The sequence below is a fragment of the Nanorana parkeri genome, unplaced genomic scaffold (genome assembly GCF_000935625.1).
Source record: "Nanorana parkeri isolate BGI_ZX_2015 unplaced genomic scaffold, ASM93562v1 scaffold3022, whole genome shotgun sequence".
NCBI lineage: Eukaryota > Metazoa > Chordata > Amphibia > Anura > Dicroglossidae > Nanorana > Nanorana parkeri.
In genome coordinates, this window is record NW_017309290.1 from 40,753 (window position 1) to 57,673 (window position 16,921).

At 48.5% G+C, this 16,921-nt stretch overlaps 1 protein-coding gene across 1 annotated transcript; it reads right to left on the bottom strand.

Moving 5' to 3' along the window:
- Window positions 1-7,216: 7,216 nt before the first annotated feature.
- ELOF1 (elongation factor 1 homolog) lies at window positions 7,217-14,676 on the bottom strand. Its single transcript, XM_018574529.1, has 4 exons — window positions 14,587-14,676; window positions 12,191-12,307; window positions 10,490-10,560; window positions 7,217-7,492 (listed from the first exon to the last, which is right to left on the bottom strand). The coding sequence occupies exons 2-4, from the start codon at window positions 12,301-12,303 to the stop codon at window positions 7,428-7,430; spliced, it is 249 nt and encodes an 82-aa protein (XP_018430031.1). The 5' UTR covers window positions 12,304-12,307; window positions 14,587-14,676; the 3' UTR covers window positions 7,217-7,427.
- Between the last annotated feature and the right edge of the window lie 2,245 nt (window positions 14,677-16,921).

The following is a 16,921-nucleotide window of genomic DNA, read 5'->3' on the forward strand; positions in this document are numbered from 1 at the left end:
ATGGAGGACCAGAGCTACGAGACAAGGCTACTAAATTTAAACATGTTCACATTGGAGGTGAGGAGATTAAGGGGGGATATGATTTCCATGTACAAAATGTTTAATGGTGGTAGCAACATTAGCGATAAACTGTTTAAAATTAACTCCGTTACAAAAACTAGAGGCCATCACCTAAAATTGGTGGAAAAAAAATTCCAGCACAAGGGGCGAAGGGGGTTCTTCACAGTAAGATCAGTTAGGGTCTGGAACTCACTGCCACAGGCGGTGATTTCAGCAAATAATGTGGAATTGTTCAAGAAACTTTTGGACGATTTCTTAAGGGACCGTAATATACAGGGGTACGGGTACTCCTAGAATGAGATCCTAATAGGTTGGACTTGATGGACTAATGTCTTTATTCAACCTCAAATACTATGTAACTATGTAACTAAGTCCCGTAAGGCTTTGGAAGACAGCCAGAGGCAGATGCATGATGAAAGTTGTACTTTCACACAGTTGATGGGCTGAAGTTTGGCTATCTCTGCTATAGAGTGTGACTCAAAAGACCGCTCCGAGTCTGCTGACATAACATTGAAGATGGCGGTGCCCGGCAGCAGTCTCAGGGCTTTTAGACATCTACTCAAGGGAACCAGCGCCATTAATGTAATATAAAATTAAAGGTCTGGCAACTCTACGTTGCTGCAGCTTATTCATTCAGAGTATTAAAGCCTAAGGACCAGCCAGGCATGGAACATTTTTGGAGAATTAGGGCAATGGCAATCCCACATTCCATTCCAGGAAAGGGTTCCTTTAAAGCGATTGTGTCCCTATAAAAACAGGCCTGTAAGTAAAATAATACCCATCAGTCCAGCTCCCCAGACCACTGACCGTCCCCCCCGGGCTAAAGAATCTTCTACAACAAACACTTCTCAGCTTTTTACTTTTATAAAACAGCAACAGAGTTCCTCTGAAGGACCCAAATGGGGAATTCTTCTAACCATAGTTCCTGGATTGGTTGCTCTTACATCAGAGGGTTTCCACTCTTCCTTCTGCACCCCGTAATACAAACTGGAAATCCAGCACGGAGAGTGGGCACCATAGCAGGGGGGCAGATCTGGGGTACCATAGAAGGGGGGCAGATCTGGGGTACCATAGAAGGGGCGCAGATCTGGGGTACCATAGCAGGGGGCACATCTGGGGTACCATAGAAGGGGGGCAGATCTGGGGTACCATAGAAGGGGCGCGGATCTGGGGTACCATAGCAGGGGGGCACATCTGGGGTACCATAGCAGGGGGGCACATAGTGGGCACCATAGCAGGGGAGCAGATCTGGGGTACCATAGAAGGGGGGCAGATCTGGGGTACCATAGAAGGGGCGGAGATCTGGGGTACCATAGCAGGGGGGCAAATGTGGGAAATCGGTCAGAACAAACTCCACATTGGAATCATCTGTATTTAAGTATGAGCTTCTACCAAAGACTAAAATGTACAACTTAGGTGTACTGAGCCTCTGAAGTCACTACCCATAGGCTGGTCATAAAAGCCTCAGCATACCCGTCCCCTGCCATACCCCTCCTCTGCCACATGAGGTCCTCAGTCTTCCAGGTTGGTTCCCCCGTTACTTATCCCGAAAGCCCGAGGACAGATTGTGTGTGCAGTGTCACCAAATGCAGAAAATGGCGCTCAAGTGATGACATCAGCACGACTATTCCCTTCATCGAGGACCAAGGCTTCTGAGAAGACCCCGCCCCTCACGTGATCAGTCATAAGACATCTGGAAACAGTATAAAATAAAAATGACACATGGGGGCAGGGATGGTGTAGTGGGTTGGAGGTCGACATTGGGTTGTGAAACAAATATCGTTGGTGGCTTGTGTCCTTTGCAACTTAACCCCACCACACACACATACATAGACACACAACATACATAGACACACACACACACAAACATACATAGACACACACAACATACATAGACACACAGACACACACAACATACATAGACACACAAACATACATAGACACACACAACATACACACGCACACACAACATACATAGACACACGCACACACAACATACATAGACACACGCACACACAACATACATAGACACACGCACACACAAACATACATAGACACACGCACACACAAACATACATAGACACACACAACATACAGACACACGCACACACAAACATACATAGACACACGCACACACATACTTGAGTCTGAGCCTTTCCACAAAATTCACGACCTCAGTTTAGTGTCACTCTGTCTCCATTTTAATTTGAAAAAACACTTTTACATCAGAGAGGTAACAGGAAGCATCGCTCCTTTCGGAAACCTTCAAGCATACGCTCCAATGACTTATAAAAATGAGAGAAACCCTATTGGCTAATCCAGTTCTATGATTGTGTTGGTAAGGGTCCTCTCCTATTAGGTCTTGGGTGCATATGTATGGCATTGTGCGTTACTGGGAAGAGTGTGCGTGCGTCCATTTGGAGTACGCCGTGAGCCTACCCTGCCACTAACCCAGCTCTGTGGATCCTAATAAAGCTGAACTCCGGGCACAAACACTCTGATATATGGGGGTTTCCCCTCCGTGTCTCTATGGGTTGAACTCCGTGGACTTGTCTTTTCTCAACCTGACTAACTATGTAACTATGTTCTCTATTGCTATAAACCCACTTTGTGTCCACCGAAGGCAGTTATTACATTGTAAGGGTAGCAGTGACATCATCACTGTGCTGTATATAGCCTGTGCAGAGAGCGGGGCTGTGGGAGGGGCCCAGCAGACTCCACTCACTACAAGCTGCATGCAGAAAACTACCGGAAGGGGCAGAGACAAGACCAATCACCCTGCAGAAGGAGAGAGAGCAGCAGTGACCGGTCTTTATTACAGGAGGGGGCGGAGACAAGACCAATCACCTTGCAGAAGGAGAGAGAGCAGCAGTGACCGGTCTTTATTACAGGAGGGGGCGGAGACAAGACCAATCACCCTGCAGAAGAAGAGAGAGCAGCAGTGACCGGTCTTTATTACAGGAGGGGGAGGAGACAAGACCAGTCACCCTGCAGAAGAGAGAGCAGCAGTGACTGGTCCTTATTACAGGAGGAGGCGGAGACAAGACCAGTCACTCTGCACAAGGGGAGAGAGCAGCAGTGACCGGTCTTTATTATAAGATGCTCCTGCACAGAGGCAATGTGTGGGAAAGGTTTGATGCTGGAGTACTGCACATATCCGGAAGAAATACACAAGTGATGCCAAGATTTAGGACTATACACGCCTCTTGTATGTAGACATTATTTGTTTGGCCCAGGTTTCAGCTGTAAAGCCAACTGCATACACATTTTATAACATGATCTGCTAGCAGACATGAGTTGTGTATGGGAGGACAGGAGACCCTACTCACTATACAACGAATGGTTAGCTGCGGAACGCTCTGCTACTTGAGGTAGTAATGACTATTCATAGACTTTGAAGGGGACAGTATGGCTTCCTTGCCACTAATGGCAGCTACACTTTAAAGGGCGGTTTGGATAGATTTCGACCTCCGAGCTACATAAGAAACGTTTTGGCACACCCAAAATGTGTGATTTATGCTTTGCATGGGATTGTGGGAAGACACAGATTGCACTAGTTTGTAACACTATATTGCTTTTTATAAAGAATATCTGGGTTAGGGGGCGGGGCTTTGATTGACTGCTGGAGTTCCGCTTTAAACCCGGTATTTAGTACAGTTGCGATGGGACATCTTTTCTGGTCCAGCTCATCTCCTTTAATCAGAGTCCCACAAAACCAGCCAAGAGATGGGATTATCCGTCCTCATTAATCCACTTCAATCGCAGCATGAAGATCCTTCACTATCATAGGAGACTCCTCAATATGTACAGGAAACGCACACTGGGTAATCCTGTTCTCTTCTACTGCAAGCAAAACGCAGTTCATGGAGCTCGATGAACTCGACCCCTTTTACCGAGGGCCCGGTGCGATACAAAGAGATCCGCCTCCTAGACAAATCGAAGAGAATAGTTGCCGTGTCCGAGTCTGGGGACTCCAAGATTCACTAAAGCTGCCAAAATGGCCAACACAGTGAAGTGCCACCTTGTGGCTCGACAAGTGACCAAATAACAGATCTCAGGTGAAGGGGCTTCAGAGTTTAGGCTAATTTGATGGCCCTGCATGGACATCACTCCCAAAACCCCTTTGGTCAGTCTAAACCAGCCATTCTCAACACGGATTCTGTGGAGGTTGCTGGGATTCCATGAGCAATTTCAGCCTTGTAGATTACTCACCCTGGATCCCTGCAAGGTTTTCAGTTACATGTAAAGGGGGATATTCTTCCCGCTGACCGCCAAGGTAAGGGGACTCCGCCCGCTGACCGCCAAGGTAAGGGGACTCCGCCCGCTGACCGCCAAGGTAAGGGGACTCCGCCCGCTGACCGCCAAGGTAAGGGGATTCCGCCCGCTGACGCCAAGGTAAGGGGATTCCGCCCGCTGACGCCAAGGTAAGGGGATTCCGCCCGCTGACGCCAAGGTAAGGGGATTCCGCCCGCTGACGCCAAGGTAAGGGGATTCCGCCCGCTGACGCCAAGGTAAGGGGATTCCGCCCGCTGACGCCAAGGTAAGGGGATTCCGCCCGCTGACGCCAAGGTAAGGGGATTCCGCCCGCTGACGCCAAGGTAAGGGGATTCCGCCCGCTGACGCCAAGGTAAGGGGATTCCGCCCGCTGACGCCAAGGTAAGGGGATTCCGCCCGCTGACGCCAAGGTAAGGGGATTCCGCCCGCTGACGCCAAGGTAAGGGGATTCCGCCCGCTGACGCCAAGGTAAGGGGATTCCGCCCGCTGACGCCAAGGTAAGGGGATTCCGCCCGCTGACGCCAAGGTAAGGGGATTCCGCCCGCTGACGCCAAGGTAAGGGGATTCCGCCCGCTGACGCCAAGGTAAGGGGATTCCGCCCGCTGACGCCAAGGTAAGGGGATTCCGCCCGCTGACGCCAAGGTAAGGGGATTCCGCCCGCTGACGCCAAGGTAAGGGGATTCCGCCCGCTGACGCCAAGGTAAGGGGATTCCGCCCGCTGACGCCAAGGTAAGGGGATTCCGCCCGCTGACGCCAAGGTAAGGGGATTCCGCCCGCTGACGCCAAGGTAAGGGGATTCCGCCCGCTGACGCCAAGGTAAGGGGATTCCGCCCGCTGACGCCAAGGTAAGGGGATTCCGCCCGCTGACGCCAAGGTAAGGGGATTCCGCCCGCTGACGCCAAGGTAAGGGGATTCCGCCCGCTGACGCCAAGGTAAGGGGATTCCGCCCGCTGACGCCAAGGTAAGGGGATTCCGCCCGCTGACGCCAAGGTAAGGGGATTCCGCCCGCTGACGCCAAGGTAAGGGGATTCCGCCCGCTGACGCCAAGGTAAGGGGATTCCGCCCGCTGACGCCAAGGTAAGGGGATTCCGCCCGCTGACCGCCAAGGTAAGGGGATTCCGCCCGCTGATCGCCAAGGTAGTCCCTTACCCACTGGTCCAAGAACGCCCTTCTCCACTAACTACCAATGTAAGGGGGCACTTTTCCATGGCCAACCAATGCAAGGAAACTATTTCTTTAGTCTGCATTTGTTTTCTGGTCATTATCTGTTTTGTTTCAATATTATTAAATGTTTTTGTCGTGAACAGGAGCTCCAGGATTTTAATTATACCACATTTATCGTTCATGCCAATGCCAATGCACCCAGAGCTGTTCCCCAACACCTGGAAGTTATTCCAGGGGTTCCTCCATGTTTAAAAAAAAAAAGGTTGAGAACAGCCGATTACAACGCTAACCTCGGACCCCAGAGCTCGGGTCATTTTATGACATACAGTCATGTATTTGGTCACACGCCTGTCCAATGTATTTCTCCCAAGCAGCAGCTTCTCCAACAACAACTTTCTTCCTCCTGCAACCGTTTGGAATTTTAGGGAGCCGAGAAGTTTATTTTGAACAGATATACTTTTTATGCAGGTGGTTGAATCATCAAGTAGTCTTGGGGCCTAGCACAACCAAATTCTCAGGGTTAATCTTCCAAATGCAGCATGGGAAATTAAAAAGGAAGACTCTTATTGGCTGTGATGGGTAACAAGAAAAGATGTGTTCACTAGAAAAAGAACGATCCTAAAATGGTAGGGATGCACTTATACCGCTTTTTTAGTATCATGTACCGATCTCATGCTATCGGTACTCGCCAATGCTTCCGCTGGCATGGAGACGGCCTCGCAGGCACTCGGGATGCCGGGCAATGACATGCCACCCAGCTGCCTGATAGCCCGGGAAGCGGGCTCCATGTTGTCTTGCTAGCTGGCCAGACAACATGGAGCCGGCTTCCCGGGCCATCAGGAAGCCAAGTGGTATGTCATTACCCGCAGTCAGGCTTCATAAATGCCAGCTCCATGTTGTCTGGCCAAAAAACCGGCTTCCCAGCCAATCAGGAAGCTGGGCAGCGGGGTAATGACCCACATCCCGGCTTCCTAATTGGCTGGAAAGCCAGCTTCCCAGGCCAATCAGAAAGGAGCCGGCTGTTCGGGGCATTACTTGCCACCCGGTCTCCCTGTTGTCTGGCCAGGAAACCGGCTTACCAGCCAATCAGGAAGCTGGGCGGCGAGTAATGACCCACATCCCAGCTTCCTGAATGGCCAGGGAAGCTGGCTATCCAGCCAATCAGCAAGGAGCCGGCTGTTCGGGGCATTACTTGCCACCCGTGCTTCCTGATTGCCTGGGAAGCCGGCTCCATGTTCCCCTACGGTGCTGCCGTTCAGAGGAAGTCTTCCTCTGACCGGAAGTTCGGGTATCTGAGCATTTGGGCGAGTACGAGCACTTGCGCAAATACTTGGCACCAGCAGTGATACTAGTATCGGTATCCGCGCATTACTATTAAATGGTAACAGTGACAACTGTTGGGGTAACGACATCACAGCTAGTGAGAAGAGAAGGAACCGCAATATCGCGCTTTCTTTTTGAGCCTTTTATCTAACAAAAACATTGTACATCAACTTCAACACAAATTCCGATTTTCCGGCGGCCTTTTCTCAGCTCCATCTATAAATACGCACCTCCTCTAAGGTCTCCGGACACTTCCATTTTTGCCATTGACGAAAGCGGATTTTTCTTTCTTGTTTTTTTTTTACATAAAAAAGGGTCCTGACGTTTCCAGGCTCGTTCTCAGTATATAAATAAAACTTATCATTCATCTTTTTATCATTGAAAGCAAAAAGAAAAACCTAAAAAGAAAATAAAGCACCTTTTGTACTAATCAGATACTTGTGTCCGGCTGTAACTGGCTATCATCAGCTGAATTAAAAAAGTCCCAGCTATTTTAACCTTAAAGGGGAGCCCCCCCCACACAAAGCTGGGGACAGGGAAAGTGAGACACAGAAGATGACCGGTGCGGATTTGGTAGGGTCAGTGTCCTGAATGATGGCCGTTAGCTACTGGTTAGCGGCTTCACATGCGTCGATCCAGTCGCTGTAGACGTCCACTGCTTCTGAAAGGTCTGGGATTAGGAGTTAAGAAGAAATTATTGGACAGAACGAATGCACAACATTCTGAGATCTGAATCCAGAAATTAAACATTACACCTTCATTTGCAGGGAAACTTTAACCACTTGCTGACCGCGGTGTTACACCCCTTCCGGGCCCGGCTATTTTTCAGTATTCAGCGCTGCGGTACTTTGACGTTTATTCCGTCATGCAACGCTGTACTGATATGAATTTTATACCATTTTTGGGGACAGATAGAGCTTTCTTTTGGTGGTATTTATTCACTTGGGGGGGGGTTCCTTTTATTATTTTAGAAAACAATTATTACCCAGTTTTTTTGTAAAATATAAAAGTCTGGGTCACATCGGGTAAATAGACACCAAACATGTCAAGCTTAAAATTGCGCGCACCCGCGAAATCGCAAAAATACACAAGACAACATTGGCCATAGGCGACGCTTTAAAATTTTTTACTGCTCATCAGTTTGGCGTTATCAGTAATTGATGGCCGGAGAATTATTTCTCTCATTCTGACGTTCGCGGTGATATGCAACACGTGCAGCAATCGCCGTTCTTCCGTGTAGGCGCATGCAACGCATTTTTGCGCATCTATGTGGGGGACTTTTAAAATTTTTTTTGTTTTTTTTGTTTGTTTTGTGTGTAAATTTGTATTTATTTTGTGAGCATTTTTTTTTACACTTAACTTTATTATCATCACATAGGGTGCTCCTATGTGATACCAAATTAGTTACAGGTCCCCTTTATGGAGACATCAGGGGTCTCTAAGACCCCTGTCACCTAGGGACCCCCCAGAGAAGCTGATGAATAAAAAAAACACCATAGGAATGCATAGCTAGATTCCTATTGGCTATTTCACTTTGCAATAGCTTATAGCAAACTGCCGATTGGCAGCAGCAGCAGAGGGCGGGTGCAATAGCTAGTTTGCTATTGCAAAGTGAAATAGCAAATAGGAATCTAGCTATGCATTCCTATGGGGGGTTTTGTTTTTTTTCTTGCTTACGGCGGCCCCCGATGTCAGAAAAACAAAAAACTATTGCAGGTGGAAGGTTTAGCGGGAGACCCCTGGCAAATCGTCATTCGACCCCAGATGGGGTCGCGACCCACAGGTTGAGAACCGATGACCTGACCTAACCCAACCCCTGCCTCCACAGATGTATACTTTCCTTGATCCGATGGCCACGGTTCTGCTGTTTGCTTACATTCAGCGGTGTACATCTTCACCGTCTTGGCTGCAACCGACATATTAGTGCCCCATAGACTTTTATAGGGCTGTGTCGGGAGGCTGGAGAAGGCACCATAGAAATCTATGGGGCTGTATTGTGCAGACATGGCAGAGAGATTGAGACTTGCAGCACTGAATGTAAACAAAAAGAGCAAAACTAGCTGTCAAATAGAGGCGAGTATGCATCTGCAATGGGGGGGTCTCTGGGTCAGGGTGGGGTAAGAAGACAAAAGGAATGGGTACACTTTTTTTTTTTAATACAGCTGCACTACTGTAACTGAAGAGCCCTTACCTACCAAATGGGACATTCTCGGGTTTGGATAGAGTAGAGAAGCGTGATCAACCCTGTTAGGTGTTTTCTGCCAATCCCCTACTGGGGAGAGTCACCCCCATTTGTCATGTGAGCATTGTCCCTGGGACTGAAAGTGACAAGAAGTCCAAAATGTGAATTACGAGTTGTCACTGGAACAGAGGGGAAATCTTGCGACGCAGTCAGTTATGGTGACAACTAATAGATTTTCCAGACTTTTCTTTGGACATCCGGAACGGTCTATGGCAGGGCCTGCAGCTGTGGTGCAACTACAAATCCCATTAGCCATTGCAAGACTGACAGCCACAGGCATGACTCCCAGAGGCTGAGGGATCATGGGATTTGTACCTTCACCACAGCTGGAGGGCCGGAGTTTGCCTACCCCTGGTGTATGGGAAAAGAGACGGAGGGAAATCCCCTTATCGGGACAGTTTTAAGCCTTCCCTACTCTGAAATCCTTGTTCTAATATTGATCGAGGTTTTATAATTCAAAATAACAAATACCTGTGTGTGACCTCTTCTCCCCCTCAGCAGATGCCACCAGGGCTAAATACAGATGCCACCAGGCTGCGTGCCGATCTCATCCTGGCGACTTGTGGATCTCTGCGGGCAGTGTCTATGCTGATCGGGTGGGTGCCGGCCCGAAATGCTGTGTGGAGAGTTAAACCAGCTCCGTGGCTGTGCCTGCGCCGGGAAGGAGGAGATATAGAACCAGACAGGCACTGCCAAGGACATTTACTGCCAGGTCCCCAGCAGGCTGCCTGAGGTTTCCACAAGCGCGGGAACTCAGACAGCCGCTGCGTTTTAACAAATTTAAAGGGCTGGTATTGACCTCAAGAATTAGAGCATTTCCACGAGTACAAGTACTTGTGAAAATTCCCAGTATCGGCCCCGATACCAATACTAGTATCAGCACATCCCGAATATCAGTCATAATGATGCAATGATGGGATGGTCACAGACAGTACGGCTTCCTCTGACCCCCCTAATGATCTGGAAGCAGGGCAAGCACTTCTAAGATACTCTGGGTGTCTGGCTTCGCAGATAATGTAATGTGTGTAATAGTGGCCTCCCAGCTTCACAAACTAGATTTACAGGGTTATGCACAAAAAGGGAGAAGAGTTTGGAGAAGGCCGGAGAAGTGAACAATTTGGAAAAATTCTCCAAGTCAGCTAACTTTCCAGTTCAGCTATGTTGTCCTAGATTGTTCCCTTCTCCGGCCTCCTCCAAACTCTTCACCCTTTTGTCAATAACCGTTAAGAGATTTAACGAGCTCTGCCATTAGAACTAGAGAAAACCATTTGTTAGGGAGAAGCCAAAGACGCCCCGGTCATGACATTCTCATAAACTCCAGTCTGTTAGGAGGAAAATGGTGAACACAAAGTAACAGCAGCTCAGACACTAGTCCAGGAGAGCAAACAAGACCGAGGAAAGTAAAGTGACGTATGTAAAGGATACAGGTTATCGGGGTCTGAAATTCCTCCAGGCACACTGTACACGATATGACCCCCGTGTTCCGGGCTCTGTCCCTGCAATCAAACATAAAAACATCAAGTCAATGAAATGCAGACATGAACTTATCACATCCGGGGTACACAGGTCCTTCCTAAGAACAATACATATTTCTAAGCAGGAACTAGTAAGGTTTTATAGATTTTCTTTATTATATTTGGTAGTCATTTTTGTACATTTTGTTTTTCTTTCTGGGAGTCAGTGCAGTGACTTCATCCGATAGGTTGCACAGTTTTCACCCAGCTCATCCTATTTTAAAACGGACTTTTGTCAAGCCAGATGTTGCTGACAGGGCCACCCCCGGCTCTGATTTCTTGCCAAATGGGTCAGCTGAGATCTGATTCAGCTCCCCTTCCCACATACAGCTCTGCAGCAACAGGTCCCTTCTAATGTCTGTAATCAGCCCGCACTAGATGACTATAGCTGCCACTGCGGGGGGCTGGGCAGAGCTACATCAATGATGCCCTAGCCTCCAGACTGTCAGTAAGTACCGTGACGTCACACATCATTGGGGGACATTTATCAAAGTGTCACAAATCAGGCAGACTTCAGCAAAGCCTCGTTTACAGTCCTGTGCTGCCCTATTCCGTATCCCTGGGGCAGCCAAGTGCGACAGTTTGCAGAATTCTGAGACGCGTTTATTACTGAAGATTAAAGATTTTCACTCCAAAACAGAAGAAAAATGAAGACGTGAACTGGATCAGGTTTTACTCTGTGGCAGTGCTGCAGAAAAAGGAATTTATGACAGACTGTAACCTGGTAATAAAATCGGTGTCACTGCTCCTGTTTAGCGCTGTGACAAAATTGATACATCTCCTCTTCTGTGTCTACAGTGCTCTGCCACAAGCCAGCCTATGAAGTGCTGTGTGGCAATATGGAAAGCCTGTGACCTGGTCCATTCAGCTCTTGGCTTTAGTGCTGGATCCCGGCTGTCATTGACAGCCGCTGCATACTAAACCTGGCTGGGACCTGCAGGAGCCGCTGAGTTCAGATGCAGTTTTAGATTTATTGTTTTATTACATCTCCTGTGTTGGGAAGATCCCATTCACGGAGCTCAAGCTGAAATCTACACACAAGTAAACAAGTCGGAGAAGTGAATTATCCCATTTATCAGATGGCTCTGACCGAGGTCTGAGGATCTGACAAAGCATGCTGTAAATTGCCTGACACACAGCAAGTCAAACCCACACCAGTATACAAGCTCAAAAAATAATGATATATGTAATTTATAAATAGCCCATAAAATCCGATGGTGACGGCGCTTCAAACTATTTACTTAAAGCAAAGAATATACATCTCAAAGCTGCAACAGCTTAGGGCTAATGTACCCCCTTCCTGAGGCAGAGACGCAAATGATGGATGGACTACAAGCTCAACACAAGTTAGCAAACTAAACATGAGATTGTAGTCCATCATGGATTCAGGCAGTATTGTCGGGATCCGTCCCGGCTGTGGCGCTCTGAGAATATCGCAGGCAATAGCCCGCTATATACTGAGCTTTGGATCGCAAGAGGAGGCGAGTATATATCTTACTGTAACCCTAAAGAGAACAGTTGGGGAAAGAAAAAAAAAAAAAAGTGACCCCATAGTTCTTTAATTCCCAAGTTTAGTGTCACTTTAAACAATCTAAACACAAAGTCATCTTACATATTGACATCACAGGACTTTTCGTGGTTACAGAATGGACACGTGAACTGCGTCTCCAGGACCCCGGTCTTCTTCTTGGGTGGAGGCTTTCTCTTTGACTTTCTACGTCCCATGTTTTCCTTAAAAATAAACAAACATGTCAGATGCATCTGGTTTGGGCGCCACCCCTTTTGATGCATACCCCAGTCTAAATGTCACATGATTAAATGAGCAAGTGACGCGTACATGGCTCGATTCTCTCCCATTCACCCCCTGCGTTCAACAAGAGAAAAATAGTTTTCACTCTCCACATTAAACAGCCAGGAAGGGGGACTCCCCACTGAGGGCTTGTTCCCCACTCAGGGCTATATAATTTATTTTTTAGCCTAAAATGAGCTTTCACTGCGTTCCAGGGTGTTCACATGTATTTTGATGCGTTCCAGAGCAGGTAAAATACGGCTTGCTGCAGTTTTTTTTACATGCTCTGGAACTGAACGCTGCGGTGTGAACTAGAGCCCAAAATGCCATAGGAATGCATTGGACGCAGTTTTGATCCGGTCTGTAACTGCTCTGCTCCGGGAACGCGCTTGGTGTGAACTAGCCCTCAATGCTTTTGTATTCAGCCGCCGCTGCACCCACAGAGGCCGGAATACCAGAACAGCGGCTGTATCTGATAGGTTGCAGCATTTTTACCCAGCTCGTTTGATTTAAAAAAGCCCGCTTAGCCCTCGTTCACACCTGAACGTTTTGTAGCGCGTAAAACGCTCAAAAATATAAATCCCATTGTATTCAATGGTCTCGTTCCCACCTTGGCGAATTTCCGCCCGTCCCTAACGCGCTACAAAACGGCCCACGCCTGAAAAGGTACAGGTACTACTTTGGGCCGTTTTGTTGCGTGTTTCCATTGGGATACAGCCAAGTAGCCTTCGGAAACGCGCGTTTGTCGCGCTACTTTTTTTACCGCGAACCGCGGTAAAAAAAAGCGCGATAGACGCGCATATGCAATACGCCTAGGTGTGAACGAGACCTTAAAACGGACCTTTACCCCCTTCACTAAAATCACATCACAGTGCAGCTCTGCATCATCACACATTCATTAGCTAAACATATTTTTCTTTCACTTATAATTATTGTTTCCCCACTTCCTGGTCCTCTTGGGTATTAGTGATGTAATCGTGCCCAAGCATTGCATTCTGGGAAAATTACATCAGCAGAGCATTGCTGGGAAATCTCATCTGTAATCTCACGAGATCTCAGGGAAAGGCATTTCCCTCCCCTGAGATGATGTACATGGTCACATGTCCTAGTCACATGTGCCAGAGTTCCAGGAAGTAAAGGGAGAGCTAGTAACCGGCACTTAGTAAAAAATGGCCGCTACGAGAAGACTGTGGAAGTAAATAATACAAAGTCGGCAATTCTCTAGAAGTATGTGTGTGTAGATTGTCATTACTAAACATTTCTGGTGTGTTTATTGTTCTTTCAGAGAAATGGGTAAAGTTTCTCTTGTATGACTGAGGCAATGGTCTAAGATCCTGAAGTCATCACATTCTATACACAGTGTACAGATGTGATGCCGCCGAGGGATAATCCAGTGCTGCAGTGTAGGAGGCGACAGTCTTCAGAGACTGTAGAAGCAGGAATGACATCACGATCTCATGTTGTCCAATCAGAGAACGCCTTGTACTCTGAGAGAAAAGACAAAGGTGTTCTCAGAAGGGCGTTGGTGCCAAGTGAGCGACTGATTGTGCTCAGTGTGCAGCACTGGAGCCGTACCCGGAAAAAGGAGGCTATCACTGTATGTATCGCAGATTACTACAAGGATGTGCAGCATCCTTCGGGGGCCCCCCGGAGATCAGATGCTTACATTGAGCCACGTTAGAGCAATGTAAGCTTCCAAAAAAAGGAAGATTGTTCCTGGAGTTTCCACTTTGAGGTCAATACGTAGGCCGCCATTTCCGTTCATCCAAAAATGCAGCAGCCTGGCGGAGTCCATCTCTGGTGCTTATTGAGTCACCAACCAGTAACAATCATGCAACCAGTGAAGTCACAACGTCGTGATATGCATGGTCATCCCAGGCCTGAAGCCATTGGATCAGCATGACCGTCACACAGCTAGCTAGGAGGGAGGTCAGCAATGGAAGCCTATTTTGGGTCATGTTCCCTTTAAGAGAACATAAACATAAGGAATGCAGGCAGTCACAGACAGGAGTCTGCAAGATCCCTGCACCCTGGAGAGGAGGCAGCCGGTTGCTATGGACAACACAAACATCTTCCATACCTCCAATAGATGAGGCCCAGTGAGTATCCACACGCAGGCCGCCATGAGCCTCTCCAGCTGGGATAATAGTGATAGGGGAGAGGGTACCAGCACTAAGAGCCCCCAGCACGACCTGTAAGGCCACGTATGCCATTATTTACCTTCCTTTTCCCGCCGGACTAGATCTTCCTCGCCAAGCTGTTCGCCGCTTAGTGTGACCGGAAACACCCTTCTGCGTGTACTTCCTGTTTCCCCCAACCCCGCCTCTCCTGGTTCAGGGTTGGACAGACGGAGAGTATAGAGTCATTGGTTGTGAAGCGACGCCGCCAATCACGTAAACGTGGGCGTGGTAGGGTCTGGAGACATGGGATGTGGGGCGGGCGCTGATTGGCTAAGCCGGGTTGTCTGTAAAACTCCGGCGTTGCCGGTTGCTAGGGGAGGCCCGGAGCGCGAGGCCGGGAAGGGGAACACGTGTTTTATGTAGTGGTGCGACATAATGTCAGTGACTGACATGCGCTTATGACGGAACAAGAATCAAAATCTATATTTATTTTAGTTTTGGACATAAAAAAAGCTCTAAGAGTTTTTTTTAATCGCAGTTTGTGTACCCATTGGGGAGATTTCCCCTTGTTTCTTACCAGAAGAGGAAAATACCTTTAGAAGATTTCTCCTCACTTCCTGTCTGGACAGAATATACCCATTGGGAAGAACTCCCTTCCTGTCTGAAGAGGAATGTACCCATTGGGGGAGAACTCACTTCCTGTCTGAAGAGGAATGTACCCATTGGGGAGAACTCACTTCCTGTCTGAAGAGGAATGTACCCATTGGGGATAACTCACTTCCTGTCTGGACAAAATGTACCTATTGGGGAGAACTCTCTTTTTAAAACTCAACCTTTCAAAAACTGAGCTTCCAGCCCCTGTTCCCCCTCTGCCAATCCCCCACTGGCTTCCATCCCTCATCCCTCACCCCCCTCTGCCAATCCCTCCACTGGCTTCAATACCTCACTACACTGGCTTCCAATCTCCCAAAGGATAAAATTCTAAATATTAACAACCACTTACAGAGCTATCCGCAACTCTGCCCCCGGATATATCTCCAACCTGGTCTCAAAGCATCACCCCAACCGTCCCCTCCGCTCTTCCAATTACCTCCTGCTTCCCAGCTCCCTCGTCAACTCCTCCCATGCTCGTCTCCAGGACTTCACTAGAGTCTCTCCCTTCCTCTGGAACTCTTTACCCCAACCTGTCCATCTATCTCCCACCTTGACTGCCTTTAGGTGATCCCTTAAGACTCATCTCTTCAGGGAAGCCTATCCCACCTCAACCTAACCACTCAACCATCACGTTCTCAAACAATTCATCCCCACACAGCTACCTCCTCATGTATCACTTGCCCCTCCCTTTTAGATTGTAAGCCCTCAGGGTCCTATCACCATTCCTCTAAGGCAGTTATACTTACCAAGCTGTGCTCCCTGTCACCTACATGCACCACTTGGAGGCCTTGTGAACAGAGAGGGGTTCCCAGCAAAAGTAAATATGTGACCCCCCCCATGTGACAGTGCTCGGGCCTGAGAAGCCAATCACAAGGCCTAAACACTGTCACATGGGGGACCCATGAGGTAATCTCCCTGTCTAAGGTCTGACTCCAGCCAACTGGAACTCTGGAATTTAGGCTTGGATACTGCAGCAAGTGAGTTGGTGAGGAAGCGTGGCTCCGTAGGTATGGAAGAAGAGGGGGGGGCGATTGGTTTAGTTGGTGGATATCTACAGACACAGCCGCTCTGCTCTGATCAGATATAGTGACAGAGTCTCTAACGCACACAAATGTCTATGGCACCAACTTGGTTGTATTATCCTCACACAAAACTGAATTATCAGCATGATGCACAATTGTTAAACTCTGATGTTCCTAAAGGATAAGTGCGCTTTAACAAAGTGCACTTATCTTTTATGCCCCCCCCCCCCCCACCGAAACAATCCCTACGTCCCCTTCTGCAGATCCGTACGTACCGAGATCCCACGGGCACGGCTCCTCTATTGTTTAAACCCTTGGTTTCAACTGGTGGATCGTGACCCAAAAGTGTATTGCAACCCTGTGTTCAGGGGGTCATCGCGTGCCTTCCACTTTTCTAGGCGAGGGGCTTCTCAGCCTCCCCATAGCGCGGCACTGTCAGTTCTCACGCCAAGCAGCCATTCAGAATATGCTGCCCAGCGCCGAGTGTCAGCTTGAGGTGGGGTGGGCTGGAGGTCTGGCCGCAAGGGAGCTCCATCCATACATGCATTGCTTACAGCTCTCTCGCATGTCCTGTAGAGGTGCCTGGACCCGAGTGACATCACATTCTTACTCCCGACACCTCTACAGGGCACGCAAAGGAGTTGTACAAGCAATGCACATGTGGATGGAGCTCCGTCACAGCACAGCAGCCCACACTGGACCCCAGGCTGAGGATCCACTTCAGTTCTCGTAAGGTAGGGAGACTGGGTGGATCCTAA

Bases quoted from the DNA above. Each gene is read 5' to 3' on its own strand.
- ELOF1 (XM_018574529.1), bottom strand. From the start codon at position 12,303: ATGGGACGTAGAAAGTCAAAGAGAAAGCCTCCACCCAAGAAGAAGACC. The intron at 10,561-12,190 runs GTAAGATGACTT...GTTTGATTGCAG, and splicing joins AAGTCCTGTGATGTCAATAT to GGACAGAGCCCGGAACACGG. The intron at 7,493-10,489 runs GTATCCTTTACA...TCCTAATCCCAG, and splicing joins ATTTCAGACCCCGATAACCT to ACCTTTCAGAAGCAGTGGAC.